At 41.9% G+C, this 22,143-nt stretch overlaps 1 protein-coding gene across 1 annotated transcript; it reads right to left on the reverse strand.

The window, feature by feature from the left end:
* Window positions 1-1,276: 1,276 nt before the first annotated feature.
* On the reverse strand, window positions 1,277-17,979 carry MMADHC (metabolism of cobalamin associated D). The gene is made up of 8 exons (XM_040971555.1): window positions 17,817-17,979; window positions 17,079-17,136; window positions 12,452-12,596; window positions 9,770-9,987; window positions 6,915-7,020; window positions 5,952-6,082; window positions 3,212-3,298; window positions 1,277-2,029 (listed from the first exon to the last, which is right to left on the reverse strand). Exons 2-8 carry the CDS (start codon window positions 17,085-17,087, stop codon window positions 1,835-1,837), a joined length of 891 nt encoding a protein of 296 aa, XP_040827489.1. The 5' UTR covers window positions 17,088-17,136; window positions 17,817-17,979; the 3' UTR covers window positions 1,277-1,834.
* Window positions 17,980-22,143: the final 4,164 nt, after the last annotated feature.

Here is a 22,143-nt window from a genome sequence, read left to right on the forward strand (position 1 = left end):
CAGATAAAAGCATTTTAGTATGTTATGCAGACCCACCAGCAGTCAGCCTTGGGAGAGCAGCTACCCGCGAGGGAGCAGGATGAACCTCTGAGGGGTGACGTCTGGATGCCAGTTACACACATATAAACTGCTCAAGCATCTGTGACATGTCTCTACCCTACCCCCCCACACACTCCAGTATACACATTTTACAATGTTATGGGAATCATGGATTATCTTCTTTATAATTACAGAAAACTTTGTAGTTGTTGCTGGTTACATTATAATATCCATTATCAAGTGATTAAAAGCAGGTCACCTTTATGCAAACCTTTGAAAAATATGCATTTGATTAAAAATATAGAAAGTTATCTCCTTCAGTTAATTCATTTCATACCAGTTATGTTTTTTTTTTCTGAGATCTTTTCTTTTTCTTTTAAGATTTGTTTGTTCTTCTGTGGTAAAGCAACAAGGTGAAGGAATCCACCATGGGGGGAGGGTTTGGGGAGGGATGGGAGGAATCCCAATGCCAATAAAACTGTGTCACATAATGCAATGTGATCAATAAAAAAAAAATTTGTTTGTTCTTTAGGCAGGAGCCAGAAGCCTTTTCTGGGTGTCCCACATGGGTATAGAATCCTACAGCTTTGGGACATCCTCCATTGCTTTCCAAGGCTATAAGCAGGAATCTAGCTGGAAGTGGTGCAGCCAGGACATGAACCAGCACCCATGAGATGCCAGCACTACAAGACAGAGGATTAGCCAGTTGAGCTGTTGTGCTTGCTACAAAATCTTTCTACTACTATTGGCAAAAGCCAAGCAAGTGAATGATAATTCTCTTAAGGTATATAGCTCTAAAACAGACTCTGTCCCAATGAGGCACTTATATAAAATTATGCAATTGGGCCCAGCGTGGTGGCGCAAGTGGTTAAAGATCCTCGCCTTGCACGCCCGGGATCCCATATGGGCACCGGTTCTAATCCCGGCAGCCCCGCTTCCCTTCCAGCTCCCTGCCTGTGGCCCGGGAAAGCAGTCGAGGACGGCCCAAAGCTTTGGGACCCTGCACCCGCGTGGGAGACCTGGAAGAGGCTCCTGGCTTCGGATCGGCATGGCATCGGCCGTTGGGGTCACTTGGGGAGTGAATCATTGGACGGAAGATCTTCCTCTCTGTCTCTCCTCCTCTCTGTATATCCATCCGCCTTTCCAATAAAAAAATAATAAAAATAAATCTTTAAAAAAAAAAATCATGCAATTTCCATCCATCGCACACGTTATAGAAACAAGAACACACTTTTAATGGAAAATAAACTGTATTTATCTGTCATCTCAGGAGTTAGTTTTTTTGCATGTGTAGCATTTATATACTTTTTATTTACATAAAGACATATTATATTACTTTTGCATGATTTAAAAATAAGACTGCATTAGAATGTTTAACAAATGGGGAAATCTTTTGGATTATAGTTTTCAACTGTGTTATTCAAAAACATCTTGGAGCTTCTCAAGGATCTTTAAAATCAGTAAAATGTTGTAATGAAAAAACACATTATCATAACCAAAAGTATGATTTATTTTTGGAGAAAAATAATTAAAATTGAAGCTTTTCCAATAAAGGGGAGGAGTAAGAGGAGACCATACCCAGACTACATGTTAATCGCCAAACTCTGTGCAATGTGGATGTGCTCAACATGAATTTGGAAATTTAAATACCACAAATCAATTGTCAATCTTGCTAATTCAGAAATGTTAAAATAAATACCTACAAATAAGTATATTTTAAAACTGGAGTCCTTGACAGAGTTTATCAATCAATCTATTACATACAAACGGTACCGCAAATAAACTGACATTCTTGCTAGTTCCCACTTAATTTTTTCATAATATGGCTGTCTGGTGTTGCATTAGTGAATATACTTCCTACAAACACATGGGTGCCCCAGAGACTGTGACGAATCACTTTACAGCAGCCAAGATCATCGACGGAGAATCCTAAATGTCGGTAGCGTTCATCTGTTTCAAAAAGAGTGTTGTTTGTATATGGTCCAAAAAACTGGAAGAAATAAAGTAATATTTTCATTAGAAGGCATTATGGTAATACTTCCCATGTAAACATGATTACATCCCTACCAATAATCCAGACTTTTAAAATCAAGCATTAAAAAGGTCTGTTCAACAGCTGAACTACCTTCCTCAATTACCTAGAAAAGCTAAAAGATATAGCAAATTCTGTGCTTCAAATCAAATGTGTAATATTATATAACTTTTAAAGACAAAATGAATCTTAGAGAAGTTCACTATTGTTTCCATTTTAAGGAAGCTAAAGCCCAGTTTTTCATTTCTGTCATAATTTGTACCTTACTTTCCTTTGAGAACAAATAGTACATATTTCTATCTTAGATTCAAAAAATGATTTTATTACTACTTGTAACTGAACGATACATCTAGAACTGAAACTGTGACCACAATTATTGTAAAGCTATTTTCTTCAAAGTATAACCTACAAACAGTAATTTCTAAAATAATTATCCTTGTAAATATTTATTTTACTACTTTAACCTTTCTTCCTTTCAGAAATTAAACTACACTGAAGTCTAATTTTCAGCTCAAAAATAGTAAACATACCACCAGAAATCAAATAACACCAAGGCTTATTAATAACTAGCAAGGATGACTACTGTGGTTAAATAAAACAAAAGTTGCAGTGATGGAGAAACAGAACTGACTATGAAGGTCTCTCAAAACTTCTGGGGCCCAGCGCGGTGGCGCAAGTGGTTAAAATCCTCGCCTTGCATGCCCGGGATCCCATATGGGAGCCGGTTCTAATCCCGGCGGCCCCACTTCCCATTCAGCTCCCTGCCTGTGACCTGGGAAAACATTTGAGGACGGCCCAAAGCTTTGGGACCCTGCACCCGTGTGGGAGACCCAGAAGAGGCTCCTGGCTTTGGATCGGCAGAGGATTGGCCGTTGCGCTCACTTGGGGAGTGAATCATTGGATGGAAGATTCTCCTCTCTGTATAGCTGTCCTTCCAATAAAAATAAAATAAATCTTTAAAAAAAAAAAAAAAAAAAACCAAAAACTTCTGAATGCAACTGACCTCTAATAGTACTTCCTGGGTTTAACTGCAATATCTAAATACCACCAATGATCTATTTTTTACCAAGGTTATAATAATAATTTTATAATAAAATTCACTTATATAATTTGGCTTTCAAACTAAATTTAATTACTCACTGCCAAACCAGATGACGGGTCGATAAAGTCAGCCCAATAGCCTTCGGCTCGCAGAGCATAGCAAATTTCCTTAGCACCACTGATGAACTGGATAAAAACAGCACAAATAGTATGTTCAAGAAAGCACCTACAGATTACCTGATTTTAAAACAACTTTTAAAATGAATCTCGGCTTACAAAAGAATTCAGTAGCATTAAAAAAAAAAAACCAAAACCAAAAACAAATTAGAAACAAGTTGCGAAAACTTACCATTCCAAAAGATTAATGGCTAGCATAACATTTTAATTCTTAGTTTAGTCTTAATTTTCTGTTTTCTTCTAAATTATTTTATACTTTATAGAATATTTCTAATCAGTTCTATATTATCAGTTCCTGAATTTACCCTAAATAATAAATTGTAGTTGCTTATTTTATATCATTATGAAGGTGTTAGGAATGAATAAAAGGAAAATAAAATGGAGTCAAAGGATTTGAATCACTCATCAGTTTAAATGATAGCTGTTTCAAAACATATTTATGTGTTCTTCAAAAGACTTCATGAAACATTTCTGAAAAGGAACATGACAATAAAGGATTCTGTATTCTCTATGTATCTTTTGTATACCACAGCACATAATCACTACATACCACGAACCTGTACCACAGTTTTAGCTTTTCCATGCTAAAGTCTATGTCACTGTCAGCTTTATCAGAAGCACAAGTAATGAAGCATTAGTAACCAACACTAAGATGAGATGATAATCTTAAGAGAATCAGCTGAAAACAAAGTGGTGCAGGGGGTTGAATATTGTTTGCTTTGCGTCTGATCCAGCTCCTAGCCAATGCACTTAGAAAGATGGTGGAGGACGGCCGGAAAACTTAGGCCCCTGCCACCCACACAGGAGATTCACATGGAAATTTCAGACTTCTCACTTCGACCCAGGTCCTTGGGGAGGTGAATCAGTAGCGGAAGATCTCTTGCTGTTACTCTCCTTTCAAGTACATAATTTTTTTAAAAGATTATTTATTTTTATTGGAAATTCAGATACACAGAGAGGAGAGACAGAGAGGAAACTTTTCTGTCCAATGATTCACTCCCCAAGTGAGCACAACGGCCGGAGCTGAGCCAATCCAAAGCCAGGAGCCAAGAACTTCCTCCAGGTCTCCCACCTGGGTACAGGGTCCCAAGGCTTTGGGGCCATCCTCGACTGCTTTCCCAGGCCACAAGCAGGGAGCTGGATGGGAAGTGGAGCTGTCAGGATCAGAACCGGTGACCATATGGGATCCCAGCACTTTCAAGGTGAGGACATAAGCCGCTAGGCCATGGCACTGGACCCTAAAAATTTTTGCTCATCAAGATCAAATACTGACATCTGCTGGAAAAAATTAGAATTAGGTATATACCATACTAAGTATGGTTCTAAAATAATCACTAATATATTCACAATAATGTATCTTTTCCTCATAGTGAAACAGCTTTAGTCATTATTTTTAAAAAAGTCTCGATAACAAGGATGTTGTCATTTCAAAGTCCTGAAACCAGTTATCAGAATCTGACTTAAAAGCACACTAGAATCAGTTAGAGCTTAGCTCAGAAACTAACCCATCATACCTTAGGGCTATCTTGCAGTGCAACTGCGAGAGGTCCCTAATGGTTCCATGGCAGTGATAAGCACTAAGCCTTAGACTCATATGTAGACAAAGTGTTTATTGCTAGTTACTGCCCATTTAAATCCCAATTGTCTAAATTCAGATATCCTTAGAGAATGTCTTAGGCCTTTTTTGCAATTTCTTTTTTGGTAGGAATATGGAAATTACAATGTTGCTATAAATGAGGAGGACCAGATATCCAATTCTAAAAAAATACAAAATAATTCTTAACACTATGTTGCAAGGAAATCAGGAAAGGAGTTTTCAACTTAAAGTTCGATGCTCTTGAGTCACTTTTGGCCTGTCAAACAGGCAGAGGAATATTTCTGTCTTACAAAGAGATTGCTAGAATCCAGTACCAAACTCTTACGAGAAAAATAATTATACAGGTTCTAAAACATAAGATGGTAAAATACCACTTACCACTTCCCAGACAGACAAAAATGAAAAGAATGTTAACGCCTAATGCATGTTAGGGTGATAACCACATATTAGAACAATCTTTTCGGTAGCCAAATTGGCAGTGTCTATAAAAATTTTAAATGTAAAAATCCTCTGATTCAGCGACTCTCTACACAGGAATTTATAGAGATTAGTACTCATAAAAACATGTACAAAGACTTTTTTTAAACTATCGTACTGCTTGTAAAGGCAAGTTTGTTTTCAACCTAAAAAATTAAGGAAATTAAACATTTTTAGTCGTGTTTTACAGAATGAATTATAGCTGCATATCATGCTATTAAAAAAGTATCCAAATATATTTTTGGGTTTAAACAGCAAGAGGAAAAAAAAATGTGGGCATGATCACCATACTTTCCATTGTTACCATTTACTCCTTTATTTGACATGAATTAAACTAGTAGATGAGCGGGGAGGATTTACAGAAAGAGGGAGAGACAGCGGTAGCACAGTATTTTATTTTTTGGTTAGTTTTTACTGTACTTTTATAATTTCCTGAAACAGATACATACAAAGTCTCCAGAATTAAAATATTTTAATGGATAAAGAATGGATAAAGGGTAGAAGATGAGATTAACTGTTTTAAAACTGTGTGGTTCAATGGTACAAAAATCTGACCAAAATAAAACAATAAATAATTGAATTAATTACCTTTTCTAAGAGCATTTCTCTTTCAGTTTCCACCTCTTCACTCCAAACAGTCATGTCATTCTGAGTTTTTTGTGTTACAGTCAGAATCATTAGTTTGCTATTAGACATTTCTGGAAACAGTGATTCAAAATCTGCAAATAAAATTTAAAAAAAAAAAAAGAAGAAATAATTTGGTTTGTGGAAAAAAATACTATATAAAAATACTTTAAACAATCAGGCTAAATCATTATAATATTACTTTTATAAATGTGTATTATTTTTGAAAAAATGAATTTTAGTTTTTTTCACAGCTGCTTTTGTTGGATGAGCTGACATACAACGCCAATAGTTTAGATGAATAAACAGGGTTACATGTTTTGGGGATTAAAATAATTGTTTTTTAAAAAAGGTTATTACTAAGATTTTTCCCAGAATTATTTACTAGCTTATGAAATTATATATGCAATAATGACCCAGGAGTAAAACGGACTTGAGCTTGAGAGAAAGGTTATTAAAAATTCTACCATTTTTGGTCCAGTGTGGTAGCCTAGCAGCTGAAATGATCACCTTGCACACCCTGGATCCCATATGGGCGCCTTGCACACCCTGGATCCCATATGGCCTTTATCAGGCAGCCCAGCTTCCCATCCAGCTCCCTCTTGTGGCCTGGGAAACCTGCAGCAGGCTCCGGGCTTCTGGTTTTGGATTGGCTCAGCTCCAGACATTGCGGCCACTTGGGGGAGTGAATCATTCATTGGACTGAGGAAAGATCTTCTCTGTTTCTCCTCCTCCCTGACTTTACAATAAAAAATTTACTTTAATAAATTCTACTAGCAACAGAATGTGAGATGTCAGAAGATGAATGCTTCTGTCTTGACCACATAATTTTATCTGCCCACATTAACATATAAGGCACAAAGCATTTGCAATTCCTGTATATGATTTGGTACGGCACAGTGTTTTGGCACATAAAGTACAACACACCTCTTCGCAGCAGTTCTGGACACGTTTGGATCGCGCACTCTACTCTGGCACTTTCAAAGTAAGTTTCTGCACTGTTGATTTCTTGTTCAACAGGTGTATCACGGCCCTATGAAGAAATGGAGATATATATATATAAGTGAAAATAATTGAGTTCAAATCAAATTATGACCATCACGAAGTTTTATGTTGAAAGGATTTCTAAAATAAATTCTAATCTAACTGGAAGGTAAAATAATGTTTTCTATAAACATTCTGAAATATTTGAAAATTCTAAAAAAATTTTGAAACAGAATACTTGAACATATATTGATATTCCAACACATCATGAACTGAAATTGGGTAATACAGAGAGATTTAACTCTCTCATGATGTCTTTTCATATTTTGTGATATCTAACTATCTTTTCTTCTATGTTATCATCTATAAAATGGGAATTATAATGCTAACTTGTGTAATACCATGATTCATTAGCATAGCTTCTCCTACAGTAAATACAGGTGGCTTATTCAACTGAAAATTACTGGGAGCCTCTCAGGGCTAAGCTATTATGACAGGAGCAAATGAAAATGAAAACGAAAATTTAGTCTTCACTCTCAGGTATAACAGATCTAGAAGAGGAAAACTGAGCATAGAGAAACCAATTCAACAGAATATGGAGAGTTCTACAGAGTTAAGGTGAAAGTCGTTCAGATGAGGAAGGAATTTGCTTTGCTGGGCGGAATCAGGAAACAGATGAAATGGTAATATCTGAGCTACCTATTATCTAGTGTGCTTATATGATAGATAAAGAACAAGTGGAATGTAAACCAGGAATTCAGAAGGAAAAACAGAAGATCCAGTAACAGTATAAAGGCACACAATCATATATTAATAAGTAAATGAATAAATAAATAAGTTGTGGTTGGATTATAATGAGATAAAGAAGTGGTGGGATACAGGGAAGTGTTCAAAGCTGTGACATGAATTTTTTTTTTAACTTTTTCATTTAATCTAAAGGGAATTCATGCATCTCATACACACAGTTATACTTAATCCTCACAGAAGTCCTATTGGATAGGCATATTATCCTCATTTTATGAATAAAGAAACTGAGGCCCAAAAAGACAACTTCCTCAGGTTCACAGAATAAAGTCAGAGATAAAGCCAACCTTTGAGCCCAGGTTTATTTAACTCCTCAGTCCCTCATAGGATAATGTCTCTAAGAATCCAGATGATGTAAAGAGCCTTTAGATTCTGGCAGAAAACTGAAAAGACACCAATAATGTAGGAATAAAATCAGTTATGTTTGGTTGGCAGAGAAATGCCATGCCACGGCATGTCAGAAATAGAAGCAGCAAGTTAGGAATTATAAAACATACCCTGTGTTAGAAGCGAAGGGTGTAAGTGACCAAGAAGTTATTTAAATGAGTGTGAAGGACAAAAAAAACTGAGATGCATAATTTCATTGAGGCAGAAGAGAAACAAGGAGCCAATATACAAAAACACTTGAGACAAAAACACAGAGGCAGTCAAATGAATCCCAAATTCTGGTTATATATGTAACTCATCATAATTGTGAGGGATATTATTGCTGCTAATAATATGGTTCTGATAAAAAAACTCAGAGGCATGGGACCTGAGCAATGGTCCAGTGGTTAAATCCTCGCCTTGCGGGCCCAGCATGATAGCTCAGGCGTTAAAGTCCTCGCGTTGAACGCGCTGGGATCCCATATGGGTGCCTGGAGGATCCACTTCCCATCCAGCTCCCTGCTTGTGGCCTGGGAAAGCAGTCGAGGACAGCCCAAAGCTTTGGGACCCTGCACCCATGTGGGAGACCTGGAAGAGGCTCCTGACTTTGGATTGGCCACTTGAGGAGTGAACCATTGGATGAGAGATCTTCCTGTCTCTTCTCCTCTCTGTATACTTGCCTTTCCAATCAAATAAATAAATCTTTGAAAAAAAAAAATAAATAAAATAAAATAAAAATCCTCGCCTTGCTCGTGCCAGGGTCCCAAATGGGTGCTGGTTCGCGTCCTGGCTGATGTACTTCCCATCCAGCTTCCCGAGGCCTGAGAAAGCAGTAGAGGATGGTCCAAAGCCCTGGGACCCTGGTACCTGGTGTGGGAGACCCGGAAGCAACTCCTGATTCCTGGCTTCAGATCAATTCAGCTCTGTTCTAGCTGTTGTGGCCACATGGACAGTGAACCACCAGGTAGAAGATCTTTCTATCTTTCTGTAACTCCTTCTCTATGTAAATCTGGCTTTCCAACAAGGGGAAAAAAACAAAACAAAACAAAAACCAAAAAAGCACTCAGCTAGAAATCACAAATGTGAAAAAATGGTAAACATAAAGGGATTGACAAACACCCTGAATTTCATGTGGTTTTGCCTCAGAATGAGCAATGCTAGTTAAAAAAAAAAAAATCAAATAAAACTCAAGAACTCTTCCCTCAAACATTCAGATATTGTTTTTAAAACAGCCGTAACTTTTCCTTCTCAGTTTACTATCTTGGAACAATTTCAGGAATCTTTCCTTAAACTTCTAAATGGCTACAGGGGCATACAAGCAGCAGGAATTAAGTCCATATTCAAATTATAATTGCCAATTACAAAAGTGAAATTTAAATTGGTAATCCACATTTACCAATATTTGAAATAAGTCATTATCATAAAAAGATATTACTTTACCTAAAAATTATAAAACTAAGTAAAAAAAATTTTTACTTTTATATACAAAATAGGACCCATCACATTTTAAATGTCATTTCTGTATATACTAGAGTTAAGTTTGATTTTTCGTTTACCTTTTCAATGATTATAACATATTTGTTGTAACTGAAAACAAACAAACAAAAAAACCAATATGAAAAACTTACTTGAAATTCATTAACGTATTGTGCCATGACAAACTCATGTCTTTCACTGGATAAGGGCTCCACTAGAACATCAGGTAAAGCTTTAGCAGTCTGGTTTGCCTTCTGTGAAGCAGTGCCATTGAGGTGGCAGTCAAATCCTATGTTTCCAGGCAGCTGGAACCTCTGATCCTGAGGTCCAAAGGGTCCCATCGTTTCATCAGGCCACACTGTTCGCGTGCCTAGAGAGAACAACAAAACAGGTTTCCTTTCACAATTGAGAGCACTAAAAAACTCAAAGAGATTGTGCTGCTGCTGCTTTAAAACAAATTTTTTTTAATTGGAAAGGCAGACATACAGAGAAGGAAAGACAGAAAGAAAGATCCCCTGTTCACTGTTTTACTGCTGTCCAAGTGGCTGTAATGGCTGGAGCTCAGCCAATCAGAAGTGAGGAGCCAGGAGCTTCTTCCAGTCACACACATGGGTGCAGGGTCCCATGGTTTTGGTCCGTCCTCTACTGCTTTCCCAGGCAGCAAACAGGGAGCTGGAAGGGAAGTGGAGGAGCCAAGATACAAACTGGCAGCCACATCGATTCTGGTGCATGCGCAGTGAGGACTTTAGCTACTAGGTTACCATGCTGGGCCCTGTTTTGATTATTCTTTAGGATATGATGGAAAACTACCTTATATTCATACAGAAGAAATTTTTTCAAAGTCATTTTAGGTTCAGATAACATACTTGTAAGAGCAAGAACAAACCTTAAGAGCAAAAACAAAGAAACCTAAATTTTGCACACACACACACACAAAAAATATTTAAATGATCCAAAAAAAAAGTCTAATTATTCAGAGTAGGGTTTTAGTTCAGAACAACAAAGGGACAACTGCTGTTCACATTACTTGGAAATAAAAACAATTATTTCTCAATACTCTGCCAGAGCTGAGTAACTGAAAAAGATTACATAAACAAGGCTCCCTCTTCGTTGTATCACCTGATTACTTCTGTATGACACCATCATTCAACAATCAGGAAACCTGCTCTTACTGGATTGTGACACCATCTCAAAATCCCCAACACAAAACAACCACCCTAACTCAGTGTTTCACAAACTTCAAAAAAACCACTTAAGATACATGTAGGATCTTGCTGACATGTGGATTCTGATTTATCAGGCCTAAAGTGGGGCTCTAGAGTCTATTCTCCTAACAAGTTCCCAGATGATACCAAGGTACATCGTGTCGAGTTAACAAAGCTCTAGATAGCTACTTATAATTTTAATCAGGTCATAAAATGAAGATATTTATGAACAACATGATTTTGAAAGACAATGTACTCGCTTCGGCAGCACAGATACTAAAATTGGAAGAAAAGACTACATTTAAGATCTTCTGATTCTCTTCAGAAAGTGCCTCCCACCAACAGTGGATCTGTAAGAAGTTTCCATAGTTCACAGGTATTTGTGTTCCTCTAATGTGAAAGTCTGCTTGTATCTTCATTTATTGTACTTGTTGGGTTTTTATTGGGCTCTTCTTGCTACTCATCTATACAAATGCTTTATATATTCAGGAGACCAATCCTTTGCATAGGTTGACGGGCAAATCACTTTTTTTTGATAACTACAGTTATTTGGAGATCAGTCAGGGATGGTGCAATATGGAAGATTCTGAATGCCCAAGTGAACTTCAAATCCACTGCAAGTAGCGAGTTTCATGAAAAGATGATTCCATGTATGACATTTATTGGACACTTTAAGTTTTTAATGGTCTTTAACATATTAGTGTGCATTATCAATTTTAATATAGGAATATGGTAGGTAGCATTTCTTAAACTTAACACAGAAATATTGCATTATCAATTTTAATATAGGAATATGGTAGGTAGCATTTCTTAAACTTAACACAGAAATATTTAGCCTTTTTGTTTGTTTTGCTTTAATCATGAACAATGATTTATAGTTTGAGGTTAGTTTAGGAACTGCTAGTAAAAACAAAGTTTATCAAGAAACTGACAGGATTAGAATATTTAGCATGATAAGCCTAATAGTGATATTTACAGTGAATTCAAAGATACAGATTTTATACATAGTAGGTAAGTTACTGATTCAATAAAGACTAATTTATATAACAGCTAGCTACATAAATTTAGGAAATAATGGTAGGAAGAGGCAACGTAGGTGAACAGGAGAAATGTTTCAAGGAGATTGCGTATGGCTGGAGATAGAAAGAGACTGAAGTTCAAGAAAATAAGCTTTGGAAACCAGTACGGACGATACCCATTTTGCAACAGTGCAAAGCAATATATATTCATTAGAAACTATATTTAAATTGTGAATTTTTATCTTTTCCTGCCTACCAATATACCTATGGTGCAGCATCTAGTGCTATGCATGTGGGTACATTACTGACATTCTTACAGAATTCTGTGATGTTGGACTATGATGTTAGGTTAGGTGTATTAGATGTATTTTGACTTACAGGTATTTTTAATTTTTAAAAAGCTGTATCATAAGTCAAGGAGCATCTGTGTTTGTTCTTTTTTCACCCTTCTGTAATTGTAGCTTTCTGGTATAAATATATATGTAAAGCCTTGATTTATTTTCAATGGAATAAAAACTGAAAAAGTATTTCTAAAAACCCAAGAAGAAATATTAAAGGAAACACAACTTAGAATGTTTTGCGACATTAAGTAGCAGTAACCCTTACTTACATACATCTGGAGGTGCAGCAGCCACGTGAGACTCATCAGAGCCCGAGGAGCCCGCAGTTGAGAAAGCTCTGGGGTTGATAGCCCTCCTAACCAAGGAGCCAAATCCTGGGAGATAGGAAACTAGTCTGGCTCTGTTACAAAGCACCTGAGAACAATACACAAGTTAAAAATTACTTTTCTAGATAATAATGTTATGACACAGACATTTTCTGCAAATCATAATACTGAGCTTTACTTTTACTGAATATCCGCTGTGTACCAGGATTAAAAATAATGGACAATGTTAGAACCGACAGAGTCACTTTTGTCAAACCAAGATAAATGTACCCAGAAAGTCACGAAGGGGGTTGGTCCTTAGGCTCACTTGCCTGACAACAGAGTTCTTACAAAATCTGTGCAAATTACAATATTACACAAAGGCTACCACAGCCTTACACATACAAAAATTTCACAAGTCTCCTTACGCAGCAATTTCTAGCTCAACTCTGGTCAGACACTAGCCTTGTTATTAACCTTTGTGGCCACTGAGAGTTGTATAGGTACACTATTTCACAATGCAGCCTACTGTTCTAATAGATAATAGATTTACTATAACATAGCCATACCATTCATTTAAGCAGTCAATCTATGATTGCTCTCTCTCAACATAAGGGAAAGATTGAAGTAGTTGCAACACAGATGTAACCGACAGCCCCCAAATGCTCAAACTCTGGCTCTTAACATTAATCAACAATTTTTAGTTTTGCAAAAAAGGTATACAAAAAAAAATATTCTATCAACTGTGAAATCCTATTAAGAGATAAGCAATTAAGAGTCCTTGGTGGTGGTGATGAGGGGGGTTAGGGTAAACTCAGCTTGTTTATTAACTAACCCATGTTGTTAGTTGGTGTCGTGACTGTTCCATTTAGGTTCCAACTCTCTGTTCATGGCTGAGGAAAAGCAGCAAAAGATGGCTTAAGTGTTTGGGCCCCGCCACCCACATGGGAGACTCAAATGAAGCTCTTGGCTTCAGCCTGGCACAGTCATTGTGGCTATCTGGGGAATGAAATAGCAGAAGGAAGACTGCTCCTCATCCCCCACCCCTGTAGCTTTGAATAATGAATGAACAAATACTGGAGGCCCATGAAAACCACTGCCCCAACCATGGCGTGATCTATTAAGCTGCTTCCTCCAGTGCAGGCATCCAATAAGCATGCTGGTTCTTGCCCTGGCTGCTCTGGTTCTGATTCAGCTCCCTGCTAAGGATTCTGGGAAAGCAGCAAATAACAGCCCAAGTGGAGTTTGGGCCCTTGCCACCTACATGAGAGTTTGAGAAAGTTCCAGGTTCCTGACCCTGCCCTGGCTGTTGTGGCCATTTGGCAAGTGAATCAGCAGATCGAAAATTTTTCTCTCTTCGCCTCTTCTCCCTTCTAATCCTGCCTTTCAAACAAAACTAATTAAAAAAAAAAAAAGTCCAGTGGCTAAAGCTCTCACCTTATACATACTGGTTCTAGTCTCGGCAGCCCCGGTTCCCACCCCGCTCCTTGCTTGTGCTTTGGGAAAACAGTTGAGGCCAGCCCAAAGACTTGGGACCCTGCTCCTGTGTGGGAGACCTGGAAGAGGCTCCAGGCTCCTGGCTTCGGATTGGCACAGCTTCAGTCATTGTGAACACTTGGGTACGAACCAACTGATGGAAGATATTTTTCTCTGTTTCTGCTCCTCTCTGTATATCTGACTTTCCAATTAAAAAAAATAAATAAAATAAATAAATCTTAAAGAGAAAGACTCCTGGGGAAGTAGGTAAAAACATTTCATAAAGTTTATACCTACTGGGTTTTGAAGAAACAGAAATATACTGGGAAAATGTACATATAAAAGTATTAATTTGAGTGAGTGAATGAGAGCAAGCATGTAAGCACTAGATCCCACACATTGGTTCACACTCCCAATGTCCACATCAACTGAAGCCAATCTATGACAAGGCCAAGAGCTGAAGGTAACTCAGGATCTAAATGCAATTAAAAAATTAAAATTCCAAATAATCTCGTACAAAGGTTCAAGATAGGAAGACCAATAATATATGAACATTTTCTTCAATTTAAATTCAAATTGATTAGTCTGAGAGGCAGAGTGAGACCACATGAGAATACATGCTATCATACATTGGCTCTCGCCACAAATGTCTGCAACAGCAAAAGCTGTGCCAGGCTGAAGCTGGGGGTCAAAACTCAACCCAAGTCACCACACGGGCCTAAGGCTCCAGCTACCAGTCTGCTGCCCAGAACACGATTTAGCCAGAAGCTCTGGATTGGAAGTAGAGACAGTACTTGAACCCTAGGTGCTTTGGAAAGTCAGATATACAGAGTGGAGGAAAGACAGACAGGAACATCTTCCATCCAATGATTCACATCCCAAATACTACACAGCTGCAGTTGAGCTGATTCAAACCTAGGAGCCAGAGGCTTCTTCTGGGTCTCCTGAGCAGGTGCATGGTCTCAAGGCTTTCGTCCATTCTCAACTGCTTTCCCAGGCCACAAGCAGGGAGCTGGAGGGGAAGTGGAGCTGCCAGGATTAGAACTGGCGCACATATGGGATCCCGGCGCATGCAAGGACTTTAACCACTACGTTATTGCGCTGGGCCCAAAAAATAAATAAATCTTAGAGTCAAGTCACTTATTACCATTTTAGTGTATATGAATTAATTGTTTCCTTAAAAGCACTATATACTATTTTCTTTTTAAACAATACTTGCTTCCTGTGCAGGTTACTGCCTGACAAACATCCATTTTAAAACCTATCTCAGGGCCCGGCGTGGTGGCGCAAGTGGTTAAAGATCCTCGCCTTGCACGCCCGGGATCCCATATGGGCGCCGGTTCTAATCCCGGCAGCCCCGCTTCCCTTCCAGCTTCCTGCCTGTGGCCTGGGAAAGCAGTCGAGGATGGCCCAAAGCTTTGGGACCCTGCACCCGCGTGGGAGACCCAGTAGAGGCTCCTGGCTTCGGACTGGCATAGTATCGGCCCGTTGCGCTCACTTGGGGAGTGAATCATCGGACGGAAGATCTTCCTCTCTGTCTCTCCTCTCTGTATATCCGCCTTTCCAATGAAAAAGTAATAGAAATAAATCTTTAAAAACAAAAAAAAAAAACCTATCTCAGACTAGCTACCCATGCTTATTATTTGTTACACCTTTAAACTTTGCTGTGCCCAGATTTTGAGATCCGCAGAAATCACCAGGAGTCTGAAGTCGATCCAAGTGCACAAGGATGGTTTATTCAAGCTCAGCACAGCTGAGCCTGGGTCCTGGTTGAGAGCAGGCAGCTCACTGACCAACCGGCCAGCCGGCCAGCCACAATACCCCTTACTGGGAATGTGGCCTGGAACAGAACATTCATAGGGTTTTTATAGGGGCAGTCCACAATAGCCTGCAAGGTGAGGGGAAATACCACACATTCTCAACCTATCTCAGCTGGACAGCCCATGCCTTGGAGCCACCTATGAGATAATCACTTAGGTGGGTCCCGATCCATAAGCAATTGGGGCCCACCAGTGCTAAAGGTCACAGAGGCTGTTTAGCTTCCAAGCTCACACAGTTTCTTAGCAGCCATGAGCCATGAACAAATGGTTGGGACTTTAATACTAAGGTTCTTCAACTTCTCCCCATTGATTTCTTCCACAGCTTTCACTTCAGCAGGCAGGAATGACAACTTAATTTCTGAAAAAGGTGGGAAAGCTCTAAACACACCTCTTATCCTCCTTACTTACATCTGTATCCTCCCAGGGAGCATCCATTTCAAAACTCAAGTTAAAAGCTCAACCCATTAAGTGTCCCACTCTCCCACCCCCTGGTCACCAGGTTCTGACTCTTCACTTGTCTTTTCCCAAGCCTTCTAAGCAGTAGGCCTTCTCACTCCTCCCACCCCACCATGGGAACTCCTACAGTAGGATCTTGCCTGTTTGGGAACACTACATGCTCCTGAGTTCATTTTGTTGGATTCAGAAAGTCCTCCCTCACACTGAAGGAGATCAAAAGTGGCTTCAATATTTTACCTATTTACTGAAACAACGTCTTTAAAGAAATACTGAAAGGATGCTCGCAGTACACGTTGACATAAACATGTAGACAAAGACGGCAGCGTGGATGTAAATGGCCTGTGCTCCCCGCAAAGCAGGACAGCAGCATTTCGCACTGTGTCTTCCACACTTTGGAGGTACTCAGTGTCACAGGCCAGCCTCAAGGCCCTCATAACCACTTGCTCTTTCCTTGTAGAAGGATATTGTGACCCTGGAAGGTCAGAGGGCACAGGATTACAATTGATTGGATAATATCTGTATGAGAACAAGGGAATGGATACCTTTTGTATAACTGATTGGATATCATTTGTATGAGAACAGTTTAGTGGACATCATGTGATTGAGAACACTTGGTGGAATATACAAAACAAAGGGAGTTCCAAACATAAGCATAGAAACAGTTGACAGCTTTTGTTGATAAGCTCAGTACCTCCTCCCTTATCCCATATGACCCTCTGTGTATAGAGTGTGATGTAATCAGTCAGAGTCCACCCGTGTTATTATGGGCTCTGTGCAACAAGTCCTGTGCTGCAAAACAGAGACACTTTCTAACAATAACTTCAGGAGGACTTACTCACATTGGCCATGTCGAGCGCAGAAATCGGATGTGGAATACCCCCTTCTGTAAAGTAACTCCTGGGAAAGGAGAAAACAGGCTGGGGGTGACCGAACTCTAAGCAGACAGCCCGGATCCTGTCCACGATCTCCACCTGGGCGTGTCCCGTGCGGGACAGGACCAAAGTCCATGCCCGACCCCCACACCCGCTGGTGTGGGCACAGGTCCCTGGCTCCCACCAGGGCCTCCCCGAGCCCCCCGAGGACTCCCCAGGGCCGCCCGGAGCCACCCAGAACGGCTCGGAGCCCCCGAGGACCCCGTGGTTCCACCCGAGCACCGCCTGGAGCCCCCAGCTCCCCCCGGAGCCCCCCGAGGACCCCCCAGAGCGCCCCCCCAGAACGACTCGGGAGTACCGACGGCGGTCGCGGGTGGGCACAAGCGCCCAGCTCCTCCCGATCCCCCAGCTCCCCCAGGGCCGCCCGGAGCCCCCCTAGCTCCTCCCGGGCCGCCGGAGCCCCCCGAGGACCCCCAGGGTCGCCCGGGGCCCCAGGACCGTCGCGGCAGGCGTGACACCCGGCCGGGCTGTGCGGCCACAGCTCCGAGCTGTTCAGACCGAGTTCCTTGGGATGAGCAAGCAGAAAGGCACTCAACGCCAGCGTGCGGGGCCACAGGAGTCCCTCCGCGTGGGGGTACTGTTCAGGGCTGTGGCTCCAACACGGGAGACCCCGCAGGAGCCAACGCGAGCGCTAGGCTTCCGTACCAGTCACCACCGCCTCCTCCAGCTGTCTCAGAAGGCAGACTCTTCCCGCCGCGGTAATGGCGGCGGCGAAAACACAGCAGCGTCTTCGCGGGGAGCAACCAGGCTCGGCTAGCTGCTTTCGAGCGCGTCGATGCGAAGGATCGTCGAATCCATGCTGCGCACGCGCGTCACGTAGGCATCGGTAGAGCGACCGGAAAGACAACACCTGAGGAGGAAAGGTGGGGGCGGGGTGACCTAAAAGGCTAGAGGGGAGGGAGCTTGGTTCTAGTGTTTTATTTGTGTCAGGGACTCTTTTGATGTATTCTTCCCTGCCAAGCTTTTTATTTTTTAAGATTTATTTCAATGACCGAATTAGGGAGAGCGAGCTATCCATTCTGCGTCAGCTGGTTCACTCCCCAAAAGGCCGCGAAAGCCTGCGGTCCGGAGCTTCTCCCTCTGTGGGTGCAGGGGCTCAGACCCTTGGGCCACCTCTGCTGCTTTCCCAGGAGCCCCAGCAGGGAGCTGGGCGAGAAGCTGAGCAGTCTGGGACCCGCTAAAGGGTGCCACCAAAGCAGGAGGCTGTGCTGTACCTCAGGGCACCCCGAACTTCCTAGTAACCTGAAGGAGAGGAGGAGACACGCTCGTGGGTGTGCGTGTGCATTTTGTCAGAAACCCGCATTCCGCAAACCCGCATTCCGCTAAGGTCTTGCTAGGTTGTGACCTGATGTTCATTTCTGTCCAGAATGCCGTGTCACACTATATCCACCCTCTGCCCCTTAGATCCTGGACTGTGGTGGTTCTTCAGCCCGTTTTTGCTTTTAGTTCCCTCGAAAGGTTTTTTTTTTTTTTTGAAGATTTATTTTTATTATTTTCATTGGAAAGGCAGATATACAGAGAGGAGAGACAGAGAGGAAGATCTTCCGTCCGATGATTCACTCCCCAAGTGAGCGCAACGGGCCGATACTATGCCAGTCCGAAGCCAGGAGCCTCTACTGGGTCTCCCACGCGGGTGCAGGGTCCCAAAGCTTTGGCCCTGCTTTCTCGGGCCACAGGCAGGGAGCTGGAAGGGAAGCAGGGCTGCCGGGATTAGAACCGGCGCCCATATGGGATCCCGGGCGTGCAAGGCGAGGACCTTTAACCACTTGCGCCACCGCGCTGGGCCCCCCTCGACAGTTTTAAAGCCTTCTCATCAGTCATTTTATCAAACATCCCTTCCTTGGAGCTTAACCTGACGTTGACTGAGGTTATGCACTTTTTGGGTGAAAAAAAAAAATAGTCCCCTTCTCATCACAATGTGCCAGCGGTGAATAATATGGGCATGGTAGGCTTATCACTACTGATGCTAATTTTTTTCACCTTGCCAAGATAAGTGCTTGTTGAGTTTCTCCACTGTAGACTTTTCCACCCCATTCCATGTGCTACTCTTTGGAAGAATTTCAGCATACACAGGCCAGGGTGTGGCACTGCGAAGTTAGGCCCATCCTCTCTGAGGGCAGAATAGCTTCACAATTACTTGAAATTCCTCTGTGTGAGAGCTTCATCTGTTGCCCTATTTTCTTGTTTTTTTTTATTTATCAGTGTCATCTAGGAAATTGTTTAAACGCAGGGTGGGAAGCATTTGTTTGTCTCGAATCGTCTTTTTTTTTTTTTTTCTAAGCTGGTGCTAAAATGCTGGGAATTTATTTTAAAAATTGTACCGCGGTTAAGGTCATTATAATTAAGCTGAGAGTTGAAGTGGAAAGAGAAATGCATATTTTCTCAGAGATAACCTTAGATATATGGCAAGACCAGGAAGAGGGGGGGAAAGTGCTTGTTGTTCCTTTGTCAAATCTGGAAATCAGGTCCTTCAGGAGTATAAAGTGCAAAAACATTCCAAAGAAATTGTTCATTTGGGGCCTTTATATGCAAATCTAAGTAGCATAAAATTATTTCTGGCTCTAAAGAGATTATTCTAGGTTGTCTCTAAATGCCAAGAGTTACCCGTCTGAACTCCCTCTGCAGGTGCTATTCTAAATAGGCAGGCTACAGCCCAGTGTTTTTAATTGGGTCATATATCAGGTATATCAGGTTAAATTACTAAGTATCATTATGCTTTAGTTTCCCAATTTAAAAAAAAATATTTTTTTTTTTATTTGAAAGTTAGTCACAGAGAGGAGTGAGACAGAGAGACAGAGAGACAGAGGGAGAATATGAATGAATCTTCCCACTGTTGGTTCACTCCCCAAATAGCCCTAAAGGCCAGAGTTGAGCCAATCCTAAGCCAGGAACCAGGACCTTCTTCTGAGTCTCCCAGATGGGTATAGGAGCCCAAGGACTTGAGCCATCCTCCACTGTTGTCCAAGGCTGTAAGCAGGGAGGTGGATCAGAAGTGGAACAGTCAGGACATGAACCAGTGCACATAGGATGTGGATACCAGTAGACAAAAGCTTAGTTTGCCATACCACTTCACTGGTTTCATTAGTCTTATCCTTCTAAGATGGGTAATATTAGTAATTTAAAAAATTCTGTGAAGATTATGTAGGTTAATACATAGATAATACTCATATAGCAACACATCCAGAGCTGAGGGCGGAGTAGAATATAGAAATTTTCAGGAGCCTTTGCCTTTGTGGAGCCAGTGCCACAGGTGGCTTTCTTCTGCCTTTGCATAGCCAACTTTGCTCTCTTCCATGAGTTCTGCGGACTCATGATGGGGGCTGATGGAGTGGGCTTGAAACCACACATGTGTTTTGGTTCCAAGGATGGTGGGTAAGAGGGAGGGAAAGGAGCCGGGCTAGTGTAATGTGCCCATGGGCCAGGCCTGGGGGTCTCACGCACACACTTGTGTCCCAGGTGAGTGGAGAGGTAAGGCCCCAGACCTGTGCACGCACCAGCATACCGACTCTGTGCCAGCGTATTTACCCTGGGAACCCAGCTATGATCTTGGTCTCTGCTGGGCAGGCAGAGCTCCAGGCCAGTATGTCACTTTACCAGAAGACTGGGCTTAGAAAGACCAGCCTGGGGAAGCCATGTACTCCTGGGCACAGGGACTGTGGATTGCTCAGGGAAGGAGATATGGGGAATTGAGGGAAGGAATACTGCTGAGGGAGTATGCCTCAAGTGAGGAATAACTTCTGAGGAATTTCCACTGATAAGTCCACTGTACTTGCAGGTAAATGAAGGCACTGAGACTGAGTGGTTTGAAGGTAGGGAAGCTAGAGGACCTTCTGAGTTAGATTAATGCACCCAATCAAGTGGGAGACTTGAGTTGGGCTAGTTTGACCCCCACTAACCACCACCACAGGTGCAGGAAAAGCTAGGGCTGGTGGCCTACCTGAAAGGGCTACATCACAGTACGTACCAGTGAGTATTGAAACAGAGATGGGTCACGTTAGGCTGGGCCATGACACTAACCAGCTTGTAAGAGAACTTTGGGGGCAGATTCTATGGGGGTATGTGGACCCACCCCTGTGGAATTTCCCCTGGTTTGCTTAAGAGCCAGGGTTGGCGATGGGCATGACCATGAAACACTCTGACACTCATGGGTACTGGGGCTGGGAATAGACTGGGCTGGTCCAGACTGCAACACCTGCAGGTGCACCCAAGAATAGGTTGTGTGGTGGGCTGGGCAGCAATATCCACCACCTTATATACAAAGGCCAGGATGGAGAGGGCAAACCGTGCCCACTGGCCAAGGCCTAGCACCCGTCAGCATCTTGAGATCTGAGAGTGCCTGGTGGATGAATTTGGGAAATTCCTCTGGTGGGCCACATTTCCCAGTGGTGAACATGTGAATTTGGGTTGGTTGCTGATTCATCTCTTGGCAAGTGTGTGGGTTGGTTCTGGAGGGGACCAAGCAGGTTCATGCCAAATCTTAGCTCATTGGCATGTACAAGAGCCAGAATGGAGTGTGGGTTATGCTGGGCTAGGCTATTACATTGGTTTGCATGAGCCAAGGATGAGTGCAGACCAGGCAGGGCTAGGCTTCAGTACTCACCAATAAGAGTTGATAGTGGGGGCAGGCCAGGACAGAACAGGCTGTAGCATCCTATAGCAAAGGACAAGTCAGGAAATGGGCTATGCTGAGCTGGGTCAGAGCAATCACTGGCATGCACAAAATCTGGCTGGGAATGGGCCTAGTCAGGGATCTAACGGGATGCCCTGACTGGGTTGTTAGTTCCATTGATGCGTGTGAGAGTTCAAATGGGGCCAGTGATCTGGGCTGGACATGACTACAGTGTTCCTTGGCATGGGTGTAGACTGGGTTTGGAGTATGCCAGAGTAGGCTAGGCTTAAGGACCCACTGATGCTCATGGGAACCAGGATGGGTATAGCATGGGCTGGGCAGGGCTGGGTCTCAGTACCTGCT

This window comes from Ochotona curzoniae, unplaced genomic scaffold (assembly GCF_017591425.1).
Source record: "Ochotona curzoniae isolate NIBS_2020 unplaced genomic scaffold, NIBS_Ocur_1.0 contig_2210, whole genome shotgun sequence".
Lineage (NCBI taxonomy): Eukaryota > Metazoa > Chordata > Mammalia > Lagomorpha > Ochotonidae > Ochotona > Ochotona curzoniae.

Excerpts from the sequence above, each read along its gene's own strand:
- MMADHC (XM_040971555.1), bottom strand. Across the intron at positions 3,299-5,951 it reads GAGAAATGCTCTTAGAAAAG|TTCATCAGTGGTGCTAAGGA; the intron begins GTAATTAATTCA and ends GTTTTTATCCAG. Across the intron at positions 2,030-3,211 it reads ACCCGTCATCTGGTTTGGCA|TTTTTTGGACCATATACAAA; the intron begins GTGAGTAATTAA and ends TATTTCTTCCAG.